This window comes from Cokeromyces recurvatus, assembly GCF_025118155.1.
Source record: "Cokeromyces recurvatus strain NRRL 2243 chromosome Unknown BX663scaffold_39, whole genome shotgun sequence".
In the NCBI taxonomy this organism is placed as follows: Eukaryota; Fungi; Mucoromycota; class Mucoromycetes; order Mucorales; family Mucoraceae; genus Cokeromyces; species Cokeromyces recurvatus.
This window is the reverse complement of record NW_026251425.1, coordinates 122,701-140,874: the sequence shown is the minus strand read 5'-3', so window position 1 is coordinate 140,874 and position 18,174 is coordinate 122,701. Positions and strand designations below refer to the sequence as shown.

The following is an 18,174-nucleotide window of genomic DNA, read 5'->3' as shown; positions in this document are numbered from 1 at the left end:
AATATAAATCTATATGTCAAAAGTGTCTTTCCTATACCATTCGCAAGTATGAACAAACGAGATTTCATTATTTGGTACCAAAAAAAAAAAAAAATAACCGGCTAGATCAAGCACCAATAATTTAATATTTATTAGAGTTAACTGAGATTAATTCTCAGTCAGGGCAAAGACTAGAGCTCAAACACAATAACTTTAATCATTCTATGGGAAAATATTCTTCTTTCAAGTTATCTTCATTCTGTTCCTGTCGCGAAGTAACCCGTTCTCTACAAGATATAAATATGGATTCATTTTACACTCATCTTGGAGAAATTCAGTTTATTTTTTATTTTTATTGATAATAAAAGTTTTATACAAAGTTTTCACAGATTTATTCTGTCTTATTCTTTTGTTATCTTTATCTTATCAACACTTGATCTCGAGTCTCCAGCAATTGCGTTAAAGTATAAGATATATGTTGATCGTTAAATTGACTTTGATATCTTCGTAACGCCGTAAAGTATAAGTACTGAATGGTTGGATCATTCGGACATGGTGTATCGTTAATATCAATGGCTCGGTTGGTTAAAAATAAAGCAAGAGCTATAAATGGATTGATAGGTATAATACCAATATGCTCTTGAGCAAAATATTGTTGCATGAATCTCGGATTCTTGATGTCGTTGTCTCTTCCTCCAATAACTTTTCTCGCTTAAGTTTACTTTTGACTACTGACCAAAATTGTTCAATAGGGTTCAATTCAGGTGAGTAAGAAGGAAGATATATGCAACGATATCCACGACCTTCAATATACTTCTGTATATCTTCGTGCTTATGAATGGGGGCGTTATCCATTACCAGATAATAATCCTTAAATTCTGGATGTAAATCCATGACATCTAAACAGCTAGCAATGAAGTTGAAATAATGACCAGTAACTGTGCCCCCTTTCGTTGCTTGTTTAGGAACAGGTTTACTTCCCTCTGCTTTTCTTTTTTTTTATTTGGAGCCTGAATTTTTGGTCGTCTTACTCTAATATTAACTACGCCATGTGCACATATGGCTCCTAGTATAGTTGTTGTTTTTGCCCTAGTTTTAGGCACAACAACTACAACCCTTTTTCCTTTTCTAGACCAAGCTACTGATCTCTTCATGTTAATATGAAACGCAGCTTCGTCTATGAAAACGCAATTGCTGAAATAATCCATATCAGTTTCAAGTATCTTTTTCACCCAGTGGTACCGCTCCTCAATTTTTTTAGGACTATTTCTTTCTACTGAGTGGAAATGAGCTCACTTAAGGGTGATATTGCATTTCTTGGTTACAAAATCATGAACTGCTGATTTTTTTATTTCAAGGCCGGCGAATTGACTAGTGAGATCTTCTATCATTTCTTCCAATACAGAAGATGGCTTCTCGTCAATGAAATTGATCAAAAACTGTTTATGTTCCTCTGTAAGAATAGGAGGTCTACCAGCTTTTCTACCACTTCCAGTCTGTCTCAGACTCATTTCTTCATCCCCAGCAAGCTCGGCTTTCTTTTTCCAAGTTTGTGCCGTAATTTGAGGCACTTTTATTTCCTCAGCAGCGGCACGTACACTCATCCCTTTCTCATAAATAAGGTAAAAAAAGGAGTTTTTGACCTCAGGCTTATAAGTTCAGTATGTTCTTTTATTTCCGTTATTATCTTTTTTTTTTCTTCATCCTTCGTAACCACTTGTTCCTGATCTTGTTCAATCTTGGCAGGTTTTTCAGGTGGCTTCAAGTCCAAGTACATGTCGTAATTAGTAACATCCTCAAGAGGATATTCTAATTTATCAACTTCCATCTCAAGAACTGCAACTTCTTCGCCTTCTTCATTGCGAAGGTTTCCTTTACCATCTTCATGTATAAATTGGTCCATTGTTAAAAAAAAAATTATTTTCGAAAAATGAATGAGAATATTTCCTGCGAGTAATCAATTTTAAAATCTTTTTGTGAACTATTTTTTATTTTTTATTTTTTATTTTTTATTTTTTTTTTTTTTTTTTTTTCTATGAACGAATAATTTCCGGAAATAGTGTATGTATTATAAACAATAATTTAAAGAAGTAAGACTATGACTATTTTAGCCTATGAGTGAAATTTTATTTTTACTGCTGCTGCTGCTGAGTGAGAATTTTGTATTTTATTATGAAAACATAGTAGGTTCGTTTTATTGGTCTTTTATTGGTCTTTTTTTTTTTTTTTTTTTTTTTTTTTTTTTTTTTTTTTTTTTTTTTTTTTTTTTTTTTTTTTTTTTTTTTTTTAACCCACATTTTTATTTTTTATTTTTATTTTTTTATTTTATTTTTTTTTTTTTTAAATTTCATTATTCTTTTATATCAATTGATATAGTATAAATGACTCGCCTTCAATCCCCTTCAGAATGGGTGGCACCTCTTGTTCCAATTGCTTCTTTAGCTATCTTACCTTTAGGGCCTATCTTCTTTCCTCGTTTTTATCTTTTATTATTATTTCTTTATTTTACAATCTTTCTGTATAGTCAAGTAAATCATGTCTGTAAATTCTTTCTAACGTCTCGTAGAATTCGTATGACAATACGTAAATGGAACAAAAGACTTGATACAACCATTCTTTTGGCCAATAATAATAATTCAAACTTGAAGAATCGAATAGCCACAACTCATTTAGATGATGAAACCTTGGAAGATATTGAAGAGAAATTACATTATTTTGATGATACATGTTATTTTCATGCCTTTATTTTACCAAATTATTGTGAATCTGAAGAATTATTAAAGGATACAATTGGACGTATTGCATGTCATAGGTGAAATAGATTGATAGATAAAAATATAAAAATATGTATATGTGTATATTAAATATTCATTATTCATTATTTATATTCATATGTATATATATACACACACATATATATATATCATTTTCTTTTTTTTTTCCAGTAATGCAAATACACATTATGCTATTATTTTAGCTATGGAACAATCAGAACCAGGTTGGGAATCTAAAGCTCAACGACTTGAATCTTATTTTGCAGATCAGTTTGCACATTTTATTATCACAGGTCATCCGTCTAATATTCCTGGAGAAAGTCAAGGTAAAGGATCTAATGTAGCTTATGCTGCTCGTCATGGTTGTCATCAACTTGTGACTATGGGCGGTATAGATCGTGGTCGAATCATGATCACTGTTTCTGATTCAGATTCAGCCATTCCAGAACTTTATATTCGAGAAGTAGAAGAGGCGCTTCATCGTAGTGAAGATCCTAATCATATCGTATGTGCACCACCTATTTTCTTTTCAAGGAATTGTTTTGATGTCCCAGCTGCTGTTCGTGTAACGGATATTACATGGTCTGCTATGGTCATGTCTAATTTAAGTACAGGTCGTGGCATGTCTATCCCATGTAGTAATTATTCGCTGTCGATGGTTTTAGCAGAAGAAGTAGGTTATTGGGATACGAATGCAGACGCGGTGGGTGAAGATATGCACATGTGGCTCAAATGCTTTTGGAAGACGCATGGTCAAGTTCGTACAGCACCTATCTATGTTCCTATCAATTTAACAAATGTTCAAACAGAAGGTTATTTATCAAATGTGAATGCTCGATATGTACAAGCTAAAAGACATTATAATGGAGTAGCTGATGTTGCTTACACACTTCAACATGCCTTCTGTACACCTACCATCCTTCTCTATGAACGTATCAAGGTATGTTTGATTATCTTGGAGGCTCACATGATTCCAGCTACCTCGGGTTGGCTTATGTTTGCTGCCGTACCCTTTATGCAATTCATTTTATTCCCTCCCTTTGAATCGCTAGCCTCCTCCATTCTCTCACCATCACCTGTCAATAACCCCATCCTCACAAGTGAATTCTACCATCATCTCTGGACACTCACCAAGATGCTTACCTTATTCTTACCTTTACCACTCTTTGCCACACTTGCCATTTATGAACAATTACATCGTACCATTGATAAAGAATTTCTGAAAAAGCAAAACAGTCGTGGATGGCTTCATTTATTAGATTATGTCAATTTACCTATTGCTGCTTGGCTCTTTATGACTTTACCATCTACTCAAGCTTGCATGAAACGATTATTAAATCGAGAAGAAAAATACATTACTTCTGAAAAGTTATTCAAGTAGAAATACATCATTATCATTATATATTATTATTATTAGAGAAGAAGAAGCAGTTTTTTTTTTCACAACATTTTTTTTTAAATCTTAATTACAAACACTAACTATGTAATATCATATTACCTTTTTATATAAATGTATACATAAATGCATGGAATTATAACCAAATACTTTTTTTTTTCATCCTACAATTGAAAGAATTTCAACAAGTGGGTGAGAGAAAAAGAGGCTTCATTGTGTAGTAGTAGTAGTAGTAGTAGTGATAGCTGCAGCAGCATGTGTGTGTTCCTTAAAACCATAAAAAAAATATGCTTTGATAGTAATAAAATAAACTTTTTCTAATGATGACATTTTTTTTTTAAAAAAAAAAAAAAAAAATGCATTATCCTAATAATTGATTGGTTTAATTTATCTTCTATGGCATCTTCATTATTTTTTCCTCTTAACCAATATTCATAATACCACATAAATAAGATTAAAAGTGCGACTCTTTTTTTCTTTTTTTGGGAAAAAGCATACGAATATTCGTTTCCATTTTTGGTTACACATTCTTATTAAAAACACCCATGACGACAATGTACAACTGTGTTTTAAAAAAAAAAAGTGACAGCTCGTTCTAATTATTAATAAAATGATATTAAAAAAAGAAACAAATAAATCCATTCCCTTTTATTTTTTTTTTGTTTTTGTATTTATTATTATTATTAAATCATCATCATAAATGTCTGCTGCACCTACTACTTTTCATGGTTGGGCCTGTCACGGCAAAGGTAAACAAAGCATAACAAAACAACTACCATTTCTTTATATGCTTAGTTATTCTAAATTGGGTAAATATAATGCTATTCTATAGGCCAAGAGATGGTTTGGGAAGAATTACCTCTTCGTGCTGAAGATGACTACAGTGTAGATATGGACGTTACTCATTGTGGTATCTGTGGATCTGATGTTCATACAATGGAAGCGTAAGGAATTAATGAATTTCTACTTTTATTGCTATACTTTTTTTTTTCTCTCTTTTTGACATTTTTTTTTCTCTTTTAGACATTGGGGTCAACCCAATTATCCTGTTTGTGTAGGCCACGAAATTACAGGTGTTTGTACTCGTGTTGGTAAAAAAGTAACGAATGTGAAGGTGGGTGATCGTATTGGTGTAGGTGCTCAATCCGGATCTTGTCATGAATGTGGCCCCTGTAAGTCCGGTTTTGAGAACCTTTGTCGTGGTGGTCGAGGTCGCTATACAGGCACCTACAATAGCTTTTGGCCTAATGGTGATAAATCCTTTGGTGGTTATGCTACCAAATGGCGTGGTGATTGTCGTTTTGTTTTCAAGATCCCTGATAACATGACAAACGAAATCGCTTGTACTTTCTTCTGTGCTGGTGTCACTACCTATGCCCCTCTTAAGCGTCATCATGTCGGTCCTGATTCAGTTGTTGGTGTGATGGGTGTTGGTGGTTTAGGTCATTATGGTATTATGTGGGCAAAGGCAATGGGTGCGAAGGTGATTGCCATGTCTCATAGTGACAAGAAGCGTGATGTGGCTAAAGAATTAGGTGCTGATGACTATATTGTCACTAGTAATCCTGAAGAGATGGACAAGGCCAAGGGTCAATTTACTCATATCCTTTGTACGGGTACTGGACGTGATTTCAAATGTAAGTTTATATATATATATATATATATATATATCTAAATTCTAAATTCTAATTTATATGATTAGGGGAAACATATACTGCACTTTTTAAACCCAATGGTATCTTTATTAATGTCGGTCTTCCTGAATGGAACTTCCCTGAAGTAAACCCAATGACTCTGGCCATGAGTCAAGTCAATATCTGTGGTTCTGCTATTGGTTCTCCAAATGAAATTGAAGATATGCTCAAGTTTGCTGCTGAAAAGAATGTTCGTCCTTGGATCAAAAAGTATCCTATGAAGGAAGCTCCCAAAGCTATTGAAGATTTCAAAGCTGGTTTACCTCGTTTTAGATTTGTCTTGGAAAACTAAGCATCTGTTGTTTATAGACTCTTTTTTTTTTTGGAAATAAATATGTATAAATATATATAAATATAATCTTTGTTAAATATGAATGAATATAGCAATATATACATATACATACATACATACATACATATATATATATGTGTGTGTATTTAAATACTCAATACTATAATATTGATTCTTGAAGAGTAAGAATGACCATGACAGTATTTGCATGCGTATCTAATATGGCAATGATGTCTCCCTTTGTCCGTGTAAAAAAAAAAAAAGGATTAATATAAAATAAGCCTCCAATGACCTTTGTTATAAACAAGTTTTCTACAACGTATATATTCATAAAGATGTGTGTTTCTTTTATACACAATTTTCAATAATGACATACTATTATGCACAGCAACATATATTATCTGATTGTTTGTAGTATAAAAAACCGGAAAATTAAGGAAATTTTTTTTTATTCTCCTATAATAGAAAGCAGCAACTTTAATAGAAACTCTTTGTATTACATAAAATACGAGTTGTTTATTATTTCTTCCTTCTTTATTCACACACACACCCTTTTTATTTATTTGTTTATTTATTTATTTGAATGGATTTCTCTACAACACATTCAGAAACAACGACAATAACAGAATCTTTACCTTCTTTAATGTATATGGATTATCCATCTACACAGCAACAACCATTGTTATTACCTTCACCTTCCTTAACAGTGACTGCAAATACATATTCAACACATAGTAAAAGGTCAAATAAAGTCCATGTATCTGCTGCATGTGTAAAGTATAAACGTGTAAAATAAATAAAAAGACTTTGCTTATACGGTGCTTATTTTAGATAAATTGTAAAAAGGCACACTTGGCCTGTGATGGTAAAGATATAGATACAAATATAAACTCTTCTTTACACTTGACTTACACCATCTTATTTTCAAGTATCTAGACCTTGTCAACGTTGTATAAATACAGATAAAGTCGATACATGTCGCGATATTCAACACAAAAAACGAGGACGTCCAAAGATGTTACGAGATGTTAATAATAACAATAAGATTAAAAGATCACTTTATAAATCAGTTACATTACCACCCGACCTATTATTTTCAATGAATCGAGATATGATGACCGTAGAGTAGTAGTATTCCTTTTTTCCATCAATTCAAGTACATGCATGTAGATTATATATTTATTTATTTTATTTATGGTATAGATATTCTTATCAATGGATCTTTGTTGTGCTAGAGTCTCGGATAAATCCTTTCAATATCTTGAACTCTATCCTCAAGAATTCGCTCATCGTTCTCTTTATGATTTTTTAGTACCTGGTGAAAGTCGAGAAAGTCTTTCAAGATTACATCGACAATTATTAGAAAATATTAATCAACCATTACCTCAAAACCTTTTACGATCATCCTCTGAAAAGTTTTATAACACACCTTATGAGTTATTATTAACTATCGCAAATGGTTCTTTAACTCTCAAAAAGACGTTAACCTTTTATCGTGGAAGACAACAAGAACAAGAAAAGATGGCGTGTCAGTTTTATTTAGGTGGTGGTTTAGGAACTGACATTGTAGAAAAAATAGATTTAAACCAACTTTATATCGTTTGTGTTGCTACAACAGTCATACAGCAGCAACAGAAATCAGTTACCGAACCTTCTTCTTCTATCGCAGGTCAACAACAACAAGATGATCATCTTGTTTCCATCGCAACACCTTCACCTACATTGGTCTCATCATCATCATCGTCATCATCATCATCACCCACAGTCAAATATGATCACCTTATTGAAAAAGATAATCATAATGGAAAGTACATGACCCATTCCTCATCATCAACATTAAATGTAGATTATAAAAAATTTCATTCCACTACGAAAAGAATCCAACAACATCAACACCAATTTATTCATCCTAATGAACTTTATTATTTACAAACAACTTCGAGTCGATTATCAATGGAGGCTGTAGCTCATACGACTGCTTATTTATCAAAGACACAACAGTCATTTACATTAGCAACCGGGAGTGGTCCCTTAGCTGCCTTTAATCAACATACAACTACAGGCTGCTTTAAATAATAGCAACTTGTTTTATCATCGATTTTTTTTTAAGCTCACCAATAAAAAAAAACATACACACATTTTTCTTAAAAAAAAAAAAAATAAAATATAATATAATTAATACGAGACGCGCGCCCCCCTCCAAAAAAAAAACTATATCTTTTTTTTTTTTTTTCAAAAATTTTTTTTTTTTTTTTTTTTTATAATTTGTATATTTTTAATCAAGGTGAACAATAATTCCTCTTTGCCTATATGTATATAAATATATAAAATATTAAACGTATACACCTAATAAATAAATAAAAAAAAAAATTTTTTTCTTTAAAAATATATAGTGTGTAGTATTAAAAAAAAAAATAACGAAAGGGGGGAAAGAAAAAAAAGGGTGACAAATAAGGTGTGCTATAAAAAGGGTAAAAGACATCATATACATATATATTTTTTTTTGTATATAAAATGTTCATAGAAAGTAATTATGCCTTAGTGGTCTTCTTGGTGGCAGCTTTCTTTTTAGGAGCAGCAGCAGCAGCAGCCTTCTTCTTGGGAGCAGCTTTCTTAGTAGGTGCCTTTACACCAGCCTTTTCAGTAGTAGAGGCCTTCTTGGTAGCAGCAGCCTTTTTAGCAGCAGCAACTTTCTTGGCAGGTGCTTTCTTAGTAGTAGTAGAGGTAGTGGCAGCAGCAGTAGTTGATTTTTTAGTAGATGTGGTAGCTGCTTTCTTAGTATCAGTGTTAGATGATTTCTTTGTAGAAGCAGCCTTCTTTGCTGCAGCAACCTTCTTTGTAGCAGTAGCCTTCTTGGTAGCAGCTGCTTTCTTAGCAGCAGCAACCTTCTTGGGAGCAGGCTTCTTTTCAGACTTTTCAGCCTTATTCAATTTAACAGTACCAGAAAGACCTAAGAATCAATTAAGCACGTTTAAAACTCTTTTTTTCCAATTATTCACCCTCCCTCCCTTCCTTCTTTTCTCCTCCCCCCCCTCCTTTTATATATATCATATTATTTAGTTACCCTTGGGGAGAGCAAAGATATTCTTAGCATGACCACGTTTAATAGCAGCAGCAATTTGAGAATCAAAATGAGAACCAGGATTAACCTTATAATTGGCTAAAATATATTTCTTGATAGCAGGTCTAGAAGAACCTTTTCTTTCCTTCAAGGCAACAATAGCATCTAATCAAAAAAAAAATACATTTCATTAGTATAAAATAAATAAACGACATTTTGTTTGTAACCTACTTTGAATCATAGCCTCATACTATTCAGACCAAACAAAAAAGGGGGGGAAGGGGAAATAAAAAGTTAATAAAGATGATAACAAAAAATAAATATAAAAATAAAAAAAATTTTTTTTCTCTCTCTTTATAAATGTATTATAGTCTATCAATGCTTACAGTAGGATGATCAGATTTCTTTGTACTAGTAGTTGTTTTCTTTTCTGTAGCAGAAGCAGCCATATTAATCAATATTGTTATTTATTTTTTTAATGAAAAAAAAAAAAGAAGAAAGGAGGAAAAAAAAAAGAAAAAAAAAAAGGAAAATGAATTAAATTTCGTGATGGGCCTTTTTATAGTTTCTACAAAAAAATGATTTGTTCCCTTGCTGTCGGCCAATCATTTGATCTGCTTAATTGTTTTTTTTTAAAAAAAAAAAAAAAAACATATATTTTTTAAAAAAGGAACACGCGCTTAAAAAAAAAATTGTCTGTAGAAAAAAAAAAAAACTATATCTTTTTTTCTTTTTTTTTTTTTTTTTTTTTTTTCTTGCTTCCTCATATTTTATACATAAAGATAGAAAAAGATATACATTTATATATATATATATATATTTTTCAAATAAAAGAAAACATTTGATAAAGTCTATCATTTAGTTTTTTTATAAATACATTTTTATTATTGTTTTATTTCATCTTTTTGTTTTTTTTTTTAAGTGTATTATTATTATTATTATTATTTTTTTAAACATGTGTTATTAGTAGTTATTAAAGAATTTATCAAAAAAAGAAAAAAAAAAAAAAAGAAAAAAAGAAAAGACAAAGCATTAGACTACATATCTTTGCTGCATGTCTACATTCTATGTTCAAGTTTTATAATAGGCATGATATATTCTAGATTCAAATAATTTAAATTGATAGAATTAATGAGTAAAACAAATTTTTCTCATTCCCTCTCAGTATACATCGTTCTATTTTATTTTTTACTACCTGCGAGTATATACATTGTTCTATTTTATTTTTACTACTTGCGAGTATATACATGGTTCTATTTTATTTTTACTACTCGTGAGCACATACATTGTTCTATCTATTTTATTTTATTTTACTTCTTGAAAGTATATAGCAAAGAAATCAAAATATGATTCTTAATAAGATAAAGAGACATACGATGTTTTAGTTGATAATTTTCCCTTTATAGATATTATTTCAGCCATCAAGGAGAGATGAACGTTATTTACTACATGTTCTATAAAAGTGTATATCTAATTCCTCTTCTCCTCTACCCCCTTTTTTTTTTTTCCTTTCTTTCTTTGTGAAAAACTGTTTTTTTTTTTGAAGTTCTTGTAAAGTATTTTGTTTTAATTGAATTAATTTAAGATTCTTCCAATAAGATTCATCTGATTCAATTTATTCTGAGTATGAATTAAATATACCGCAAAAAAAAAAAATAAAAAAAAATAAAAAAAAAAATAAAAAAAAAAAATATAGATCTTTATACACATTTTAGCATTGTCTGCATAAAATGATAAATACAATAAATATATCAGCCTCTTGACTTGATGATTATGACTGCATTTCATTATCAGGAACAAAAAAAAAACTAATAAGTCATGATAGGTTAATAATTCTATGATACTCTCTTATCATTCGATATAACATATATTAGAAGGGATAATACATATTATCGTTACTGCTACTACTATTATCATTAATAACCAAGAAACATACACTTAACAGAGACATAAATAAATAAAAAAAATTTTTTTTTCCTTCTATAAAATCAATTATATAAGCATCCTTGTATGCTACTTTGATAAAGTAGTATCATAGACCACAACAAATTAGAGTTAACTAATAACGTAATAATGATGTTTAATATTAACAATGACAAGTTTAAAATAATGCTATTATATGAAATAAAATACTACTACACTGAATATGTATATGCATCTTTTGCTTTAAATCAAGCTTTCTAATTGTCCCCTTCTTCTCTGTTCACGTAATCTCTCTTGTTCAATGATTCGAGGATTTACTATTCCTTCTGTCATCATACTTCGTGTAGGTATAGTTACAAATTTTGGCATAGGTCTTGTTTCTAAATCAAGTGAGATATTGATAGCTTTAACAAAAAAAAAAAAAAAAGGTAAATAATAGACTATCTTTTTTTTTTCTTTTTTTTTCTCTTTTCTCTTTATCTTTATTCATATAAACCTGCTTGAAGATGTTCTATCCAGGAAATCATATCTATATGAGAAAAAGTGCGTATCAATAATTGAGGTCCTTGATAGAGTGTTAAACGAAGGACATTAGGTTTTCGTACATAATCCAAGGCTCGAGTTGCTTCTGCACCACCTAAATTCAAGGTCATGATAGGAGTATAATAATAATTGTGATAATACTCATCTATAGGTGATAAGGCTCGACGAAGGAGAGATGAAATGGTCGATGAGGATGTATTTTGTTGACTACTACTACTACTAGTAGTAGGTGATGCACGATATATTCGTAACATAGTTCCACAGAGTTCAATATATAACCTTCTAATAAAGTAAAAAATTACAAGTGAATGATGATAAATGATCGATAGAAAACATATACATACATACATACATAAAACACTTACTTCCATGTTCGCCGTCTTGGTTTAGTATGAGATGTATCTAAAGTCTTTTTGATATAAACATATCCCATTTTGTACACCGTACAGGAATAATGAGGTAATTCTTCTTTACCTTCTTCTTCTCGAGGTAAAATGACCATGGATCGAGTTGGATTCAAATCATATTGTCTTGTTACCATCAAATCATCTTCATATTCAGGTGGTTGAGAGTGACGATAAGAAGGTAATTGAATAGGTAATGAAACAGGACGATGCGTCGTTGTTGATTGTAATCTTTGACGACGTGTTGTTGTTATGACAGATGATGATGCTATTGTATCATTTAAGACTTGAAGCGTCTTTATCATATCGAATTGTTGACGAGATTCCTCTGATACTAACGAGTCATCATCATTATCAGAAAAGGATAAACAGGAATGATAATCATGACTGCTACTACTACTACTGCTGCTACTACTACTACTGCTACTACTACTACTACTACTACTACTACTACTATCCACCAATGAGAAATAAGCATTAAGGGCCTTTGTGCATTGAGTTAATAACCTGATATCTTCTTCCTTGTTTACTTTTGATTTAAATTGATATACAAAATCTTGTTCTTCTTTCATATTAAGAAATGTCTGAAGATCAATGCAACCTTCTTGTATAAATAATAAGGGTATATAACTTTCCAAAGAGAATTGTGACAATAGTAAACAAGTTAATTTAAATTTATGATGAAAGGAGATATCTATAAATATACAAGTAAGCTTATAAAGTAGAATTAAAAGAAGCATTGGTTATTACCACCACTTGATAATAAATGCTTATCTATAATAGTAGAGGATACTACTTGTTTCATATCCTATAATAATAACATGTATATATAAGAAGAAAATAATAACAACAATAAAAGCAGTAAGTAGTAATAGCTTTAAATTAAACTAAATTTAAGGTAATTACTACTACTACTACTACTATTTTTTTTTTTTTGAGTAAAAACGACGTCAATCGTTACTATTATAATTGATAGGTTTTATTAATAAACTAAATAAGATGAATGATGTCAATAAATTGATTCTACTTTATTTCCCTCTATTCACATGTTACTATGGATTTGAGAAAAGGCATTTATTAAAACTCCATAATAATTTCCCGAAATAAAATTGACAACAATTTTCCTTACTATTACTAATACAGAGGAGATGGATACACAAGTAAGTAGTGAAAAGTACTCATTTTGACTTATTATGCTTACATATCCATAATGTGAAATAACAATAATAATAATAATAAAGTGTTATTCGTTTATCTTATTGATGACGCCATATACTTTCTAATCATTCTTAGTAGTATTCTTCCTGTTTCTTTTTGGTACCTATGTGTTGTTGCTCTTTTAGAAAATAATCATAAACTCACTCACTTTATTTCTTTTGTCAGCTGTTGTGACGTTTATTATGCAGCAGCCTTTTTTTTTTTTTTTTTTTTTTTTTTTTTTGAAATAAAAATAAAAATAAAAATAAAATAAAATAAAATTAAACTCAGCAGTACCATCATTTTGTTTCAAGTCTTTTATTAACTACTACTACTACTTTTACATCAATAAGCATACTTGAATGATGATTGAATTATTACCTAATGAGTTACTCGAAACAGTTCTTTATCATCTCACTTATGAAGAAGTAGAAACATTATTAGAGTCTATTCCTAAGGATACCTATTCAACATTAGCACAACGAATTACAGGTTACCTGAAACATCAATACCCATTTCAAACTGCCCTGTCTGTCACTATACAACAATTTGAGCAAACATGTTTAAGACAACAGCAAGATACCCATCATCATACAGCTCAACAATTATTAGCCTTGATTTGTGAACAAGCTGAACCTCTTCCACCTTATGATCGACGATCTCGATTTACTGAACTTTTAGACATCGTGCAACGGTTTATTTTACAGCGTGTTCTTTATTTAACTGAACATTTTGTTGCATGTCAAGAAGGGTATGCACGTTTATGTTTATTAATAAGAGATATTTATTTGCACACTCCTTCTATTCGAGTTCTTCATGATCCTGTAAGTCTAATTATATATCTATATATATGCATATAGATGACCCATTTTAATGCATATACATATATATATCTATCTATGATAATAGAAATATAGAAGAAGAAGTACAAAATATCCATTAGCCCCCTTTTTACCAAGAGATTATAGTTACATGTGGCGAGAGAATTGTAATGAAAAACGACATCAAGGATTTGCATTATTTTTTGGGCGTTTATTTGATGTCACTAGTCTTTATTTAGAATCCAATTTAGAAGGAACATTTGAAGAATGTATAAGAGAAGGATTAGTGACAGGACATGCAGAAGATGTCTTGATGCTTTGTGTAGCAGCGAATCGAGAAGTCGATGTAGAAGGAATGTCGATGATGGTCTCACTAGCAGGTGAACAATTAAGACATTATTTAGATACAATGGAACATTGGATTGCTGAAGATCCTACACCACAACAAGAATTAAGGATACAACAACAACAACAACAAGACATAATAACGACATCATCACCACCACCTGATTGGCTAATACCTGATAGATATAGAGTCCATCCAGATACTAAATTTCGATTAAAGGTAAGAAAAAGAAAGAAAGAAAGAAAGAAAGAAAAAAAGAAAGAATGAAAAAAGAGTGATTCAAGTGTGATGGTTATTAAGATTACAATCATTTAGTTAATGAGTCAATTATATTATAATAAAGGATGGCGTTGGTTTTAATATTAAATGCTTGTTTGTTGATTATGGACTGTCGGCATTAAAAAAAAATAAATATCCATTTTTAGTAAATAGATCCAATAGTAATCCACCAAAAAAAAAAAAAAAAAAAAAGATAAATGTGTTGTATGTCGTTAGTTTTATAAGCCATTTAAATTAAAACTTAAAAATGTTGTTTTGTTTCTAAATTTAAGCAGCAAATAAATAAACACATACCATAAACGACCTTCTTTTACTCTTTTTCTTTTTTTTTTCTTTTTTTTTTTTTTCTTTATACAAAATAAATGATTTGATTTCTTTTTCTTTTCTTTAAACAAAACAAAGCATCTATTTTATATATCAACAAACCTATTTTTCCTTTCTTTTCATTTATTTATTCCCTTTTTATAAAAAGCAAAAAAATAAAAAAAAATTCAAATTTATAACAGTAAAAACGAATTACTAGCGGCAACAAACGACTCTTCAGTTGCTTATATCAAGAGCGATAGTCATCGTCATCCGTTGCAATTGATGGGTTTCCCAGTTAATTCACAATATCAACTCTATTTATTATGCTGGTAAAAGGAAAAAAAAAAAAACCAAAAATCTTGCTAAAAGTTTTAATTAATAAAATGAATGCTTATGTAATCTATATTCTGCAGCTTTGTATCACTTGGGGGTTTTATGGTAAAAAAAAAAAAAAAAAAAAAAAAGACGATATATCCTATAAGATACTAATTTTTTTTTGTTATAGTATGGGTAAAATAAGAACATCCTTTTTATTTAATAATTGAAAAAAAAATTGACAATATTATATGTTAGCTATGATAATGGAGTTATTACATCTATCTTTACTATGGCATCGTTTCAACATTCTTATGGAATAAATCCTAATTATGGAGCAGGATATGCAGTTGTACCTATTGCATTGGCTGCATCCATGGTAGCCTCATTTGTAAGGATTTTTTTTTAAGAAAAAAAATAGACAAATGATGTGATATATGATGAATAAACTTCTTTTATCTAGCTTTCAGGTCTTATTGCAGATCGATTAGGAAGAAAGAAATTATTTTTTATTGCTACTATTATACACGAAATAGGCAGTATAATCGAAATTGCAAGTCATAATAAAGTATCTTTTTTAATAGGTCGAAGTATTACAGGATTTTCTCTTGGGTAAAAATATATAAATATACTAATATGCATATAATGAAAGAAATAAACTGACTATTTAATAGTATCTTTAGTATGCTTATTCCACTCTGTATGTTTCAATTCTCTTTTCTTTTATATCATCAAAACTCACCTTTTTTCTTTTTTTATATCCAAATACAGATCAAAGTGAAATTGCTAAACCACAAAATCGTGGTCGTCTGATTACTATTTATCAAATCTTTATCACATTTGGATTTTTTGTTGCCTTTTGGTTAGGTGCAGGTACTTTTCGAATCTCTACAAATGCTTCTTGGAAAATACCTATTGGGTGTCAACTTGTACCAGGTCTTTTAATGCTTATCGGTCTCTATTTCATTCCAGAATCACCTCGCTGGTTAATTTATAAAGACCGTAATGACGAAGCTCTCAAGATATTAGCTCGTCTAAGATCTCATGGAAATGAACATGATGTAGACGTACAAATGGAATTTACAGGTATTGCTCAAGACTCCTCCTTTGATAAGCTTACTTATACGACTCCGAGGTTCTTCCTGCTCTTAAAAAAAGGTACAGAAAACAATCGAAAAAGAACTTTACTTGGCATGGGTGTACATACCTTTAGTCAATTATCTGGCATTAATGCTATCTTGTAAGTTAGTCCCAAGATATATTATATTATTTTTTTTTTTTAATAATCGACAATGACTGTATAGATTTTATTTACCACATATATTAGAATCAGCAGGAATTAAAGAGCTTTATTCAGCTATGGTAGGAAATGGAGTAGGTGGTGCAGTCAATTTTATCGCAACATTGTTTGTGTTATTTTATGTAATCATAGTATGAAACAAAAAAAAAAAAAAAAAAAAAAAAACAAAAAAAAAAGATAACGATTTAACCCTAATTTTTTTTTTTTTCTGCAAGATTGATAGATGTGATCGTCGAGTTATTTTAATAGTTGGGGCTTTAGCAATGGCTATTTGTATGATCACGATTACTATCATTTCAGCCCTTTTCAATCAAAGATTCGTTCATAGTAATGATCAAACATATGCAGATGATGTTCTGAGTACCATTGATAATCCAGTTGTAAGTTATGCTATTCTAGTCTTACTTTGTGTCTTTATAGGCTTTTTTGCTCTAAGTTGGTAAGGTCCTTTTTATGACGATGATGAATGAATTATTGTTTTTTTATCTTGAATTATATAAATTAGGGGCCCAATAGGTTGGATCTATCCTGCAGAAATATATCCTCAAATGATTCGTGCTAATGCTTTAGCTGTCACTACCTCTTGTAGTTATCTATTTAATTTATTTGTTTCTTTAGTATCTCCTATCATGTTTCGTTATATTCTTTGGGGAACTTATCTATTCTTTGGTGTCATGTGTTTCATAATGGCAATCGTTATTAAAAAATTCTATCCTGAAACAAGGGTAAAAAAAAATCAGATCTATATCTTATCTTTGTCGCTTATTATTACATGTATTTTATTATTATTATTTAATAGGGTCGGTCATTAGAAGAAATTCAACTGATATTCAGTGGGGCACTTATCGATCAAAGACCTGACGCACATCATCCAGCTACAGCAGCAGAAGCATTATTGCATCTAGAACAGATCCAGCATCGTAATACTTTGAATCAACAATCTTCTTTTGAATGGTCAAATAATATGATTGTCTCTAAGCCTCTTCATGTCACTCGTATCCTTTATCCACAACCTTCTTTTTCTACTTCCTCCTCAACAACCTCTATCGTTTCTTGTAAATCTTTAGTTATTGAATCTAATCCGAATAATCATTGTTCAACATCCTAGTATGTCTTTTCGCTTTGCTTTTTTTTTTCTTTTTTTCTTTATATGTAAATATTTTTTATGTACAGTTTAGCAAGTAATATTAACGTAAATAATTTAAAGAAGAGCTATTCAAATGTAAAAAGCTATTCATAAATAAATAAATAAAATAAATAAAAAAAAGAGCACAGACATCATTAAATTTACTACAATCAATCATGCATATCATTTTTATTTTACGTAAGCGATTTTTTTTTTTTTTGATATCAGCAGCAGCAATCTCACTCTCTACACTAAAATAATAACTTGAAATAGATATACACAAAGGCATTATATATACATATTTGTGTATATAACCTTTATTTCCCGATCTTTTTTTTTTTTTTTTTTTTTTTTTTTTCCTCCCTCCCAAAAACAGCCAATCAGAAGCGAATACATGTTATTGCTAGTAGTTTGTTCT

The 18,174-nt window shown here is 30.2% G+C and overlaps 7 protein-coding genes across 7 annotated transcripts; 5 read left to right on the top strand and 2 right to left on the bottom strand.

Moving 5' to 3' along the window:
* Positions 1–2,307: 2,307 nt before the first annotated feature.
* Positions 2,308–4,474, top strand: BX663DRAFT_524593 (glycosyl transferase family group 2-domain-containing protein). Its single transcript, XM_051529646.1, has 2 exons — positions 2,308–2,791; positions 2,925–4,474. The coding sequence occupies exons 1-2, from the start codon at positions 2,361–2,363 to the stop codon at positions 4,132–4,134; spliced, it is 1,641 nt and encodes a 546-aa protein (XP_051378545.1). The 5' UTR covers positions 2,308–2,360; the 3' UTR covers positions 4,135–4,474.
* A 326-nt stretch (positions 4,475–4,800) lies between these two features.
* BX663DRAFT_524591 (chaperonin 10-like protein) lies at positions 4,801–6,201 on the top strand. Its single transcript, XM_051529645.1, has 4 exons — positions 4,801–4,898; positions 4,982–5,093; positions 5,173–5,786; positions 5,852–6,201. Exons 1-4 carry the CDS (start codon positions 4,850–4,852, stop codon positions 6,133–6,135), a joined length of 1,059 nt encoding a protein of 352 aa, XP_051378544.1. The 5' UTR covers positions 4,801–4,849; the 3' UTR covers positions 6,136–6,201.
* A 517-nt stretch (positions 6,202–6,718) lies between these two features.
* BX663DRAFT_555765 (uncharacterized protein) lies at positions 6,719–8,211 on the top strand (the record flags this gene model as incomplete). The annotated part of the gene is made up of 4 exons (XM_051531657.1): positions 6,719–6,907; positions 6,967–7,000; positions 7,065–7,255; positions 7,339–8,211. The coding sequence occupies 4 exons, from the start codon at positions 6,719–6,721 to the stop codon at positions 8,209–8,211; spliced, it is 1,287 nt and encodes a 428-aa protein (XP_051378543.1).
* Positions 8,212–8,319: 108 nt separating this feature from the next.
* On the bottom strand, positions 8,320–9,692 carry BX663DRAFT_240739 (uncharacterized protein). The gene is made up of 5 exons (XM_051521843.1): positions 9,583–9,692; positions 9,428–9,446; positions 9,200–9,361; positions 9,021–9,085; positions 8,320–8,984 (listed from the first exon to the last, which is right to left on the bottom strand). The coding sequence occupies exons 1-5, from the start codon at positions 9,643–9,645 to the stop codon at positions 8,667–8,669; spliced, it is 627 nt and encodes a 208-aa protein (XP_051378542.1). The 5' UTR covers positions 9,646–9,692; the 3' UTR covers positions 8,320–8,666.
* Positions 9,693–11,105: 1,413 nt separating this feature from the next.
* BX663DRAFT_524580 (uncharacterized protein) lies at positions 11,106–13,001 on the bottom strand. Its single transcript, XM_051529644.1, has 5 exons — positions 12,817–13,001; positions 12,028–12,696; positions 11,616–11,944; positions 11,333–11,523; positions 11,106–11,255 (listed from the first exon to the last, which is right to left on the bottom strand). Exons 2-4 carry the CDS (start codon positions 12,636–12,638, stop codon positions 11,363–11,365), a joined length of 1,101 nt encoding a protein of 366 aa, XP_051378541.1. The 5' UTR covers positions 12,639–12,696; positions 12,817–13,001; the 3' UTR covers positions 11,106–11,255; positions 11,333–11,362.
* A 564-nt stretch (positions 13,002–13,565) lies between these two features.
* BX663DRAFT_524575 (uncharacterized protein) lies at positions 13,566–14,839 on the top strand. The gene is made up of 2 exons (XM_051529643.1): positions 13,566–14,087; positions 14,173–14,839. The coding sequence occupies exons 1-2, from the start codon at positions 13,626–13,628 to the stop codon at positions 14,695–14,697; spliced, it is 987 nt and encodes a 328-aa protein (XP_051378540.1). The 5' UTR covers positions 13,566–13,625; the 3' UTR covers positions 14,698–14,839.
* A 207-nt stretch (positions 14,840–15,046) lies between these two features.
* BX663DRAFT_524559 (general substrate transporter) lies at positions 15,047–17,921 on the top strand. Its single transcript, XM_051529642.1, has 10 exons — positions 15,047–15,453; positions 15,521–15,525; positions 15,589–15,721; positions 15,794–15,942; positions 16,005–16,030; positions 16,102–16,570; positions 16,635–16,752; positions 16,846–17,069; positions 17,136–17,355; positions 17,430–17,921. The coding sequence occupies exons 1-10, from the start codon at positions 15,451–15,453 to the stop codon at positions 17,736–17,738; spliced, it is 1,656 nt and encodes a 551-aa protein (XP_051378539.1). The 5' UTR covers positions 15,047–15,450; the 3' UTR covers positions 17,739–17,921.
* The last annotated feature ends 253 nt before the right edge of the window (positions 17,922–18,174 follow it).

What these genes read in the sequence shown, in the direction of transcription:
- BX663DRAFT_524593 (XM_051529646.1), top strand. Translation starts at nt 2,361, where the DNA reads ATGACTCGCCTTCAATCCCCTTCAGAATGGGTGGCACCTCTTGTTCCA. An exon ending in GGACGTATTGCATGTCATAG is followed by an intron (nt 2,792 to 2,924) that starts GTGAAATAGATT and finishes TTTTTTTTCCAG; the next exon opens with TAATGCAAATACACATTATG.
- BX663DRAFT_524591 (XM_051529645.1), top strand. Translation starts at nt 4,850, where the DNA reads ATGTCTGCTGCACCTACTACTTTTCATGGTTGGGCCTGTCACGGCAAA. An exon ending in TTGGGCCTGTCACGGCAAAG is followed by an intron (nt 4,899 to 4,981) that starts GTAAACAAAGCA and finishes GCTATTCTATAG; the next exon opens with GCCAAGAGATGGTTTGGGAA. An exon ending in GATGTTCATACAATGGAAGC is followed by an intron (nt 5,094 to 5,172) that starts GTAAGGAATTAA and finishes TTTCTCTTTTAG; the next exon opens with ACATTGGGGTCAACCCAATT.
- BX663DRAFT_240739 (XM_051521843.1), bottom strand. Translation starts at nt 9,645, where the DNA reads ATGGCTGCTTCTGCTACAGAAAAGAAAACAACTACTAGTACAAAGAAA. An exon ending in TATCTTTGCTCTCCCCAAGG is followed by an intron (nt 9,086 to 9,199) that starts GTAACTAAATAA and finishes ATTGATTCTTAG; the next exon opens with GTCTTTCTGGTACTGTTAAA. An exon ending in AGAAGCCTGCTCCCAAGAAG is followed by an intron (nt 8,985 to 9,020) that starts GTTGCTGCTGCT and finishes GCTACCAAGAAG; the next exon opens with GCTACTGCTACAAAGAAGGT.
- BX663DRAFT_524580 (XM_051529644.1), bottom strand. Translation starts at nt 12,638, where the DNA reads ATGAAAGAAGAACAAGATTTTGTATATCAATTTAAATCAAAAGTAAAC. An exon ending in CCAAGACGGCGAACATGGAA is followed by an intron (nt 11,945 to 12,027) that starts GTAAGTGTTTTA and finishes TTACTTTATTAG; the next exon opens with AAGGTTATATATTGAACTCT. An exon ending in GATAGAACATCTTCAAGCAG is followed by an intron (nt 11,524 to 11,615) that starts GTTTATATGAAT and finishes TTTTTGTTAAAG; the next exon opens with CTATCAATATCTCACTTGAT.
- BX663DRAFT_524575 (XM_051529643.1), top strand. Translation starts at nt 13,626, where the DNA reads ATGATGATTGAATTATTACCTAATGAGTTACTCGAAACAGTTCTTTAT. An exon ending in TTCGAGTTCTTCATGATCCT is followed by an intron (nt 14,088 to 14,172) that starts GTAAGTCTAATT and finishes CTATGATAATAG; the next exon opens with AAATATAGAAGAAGAAGTAC.
- BX663DRAFT_524559 (XM_051529642.1), top strand. An exon ending in CATCCATGGTAGCCTCATTT is followed by an intron (nt 15,722 to 15,793) that starts GTAAGGATTTTT and finishes TCTTTTATCTAG; the next exon opens with CTTTCAGGTCTTATTGCAGA. An exon ending in ATTACAGGATTTTCTCTTGG is followed by an intron (nt 15,943 to 16,004) that starts GTAAAAATATAT and finishes ACTATTTAATAG; the next exon opens with TATCTTTAGTATGCTTATTC.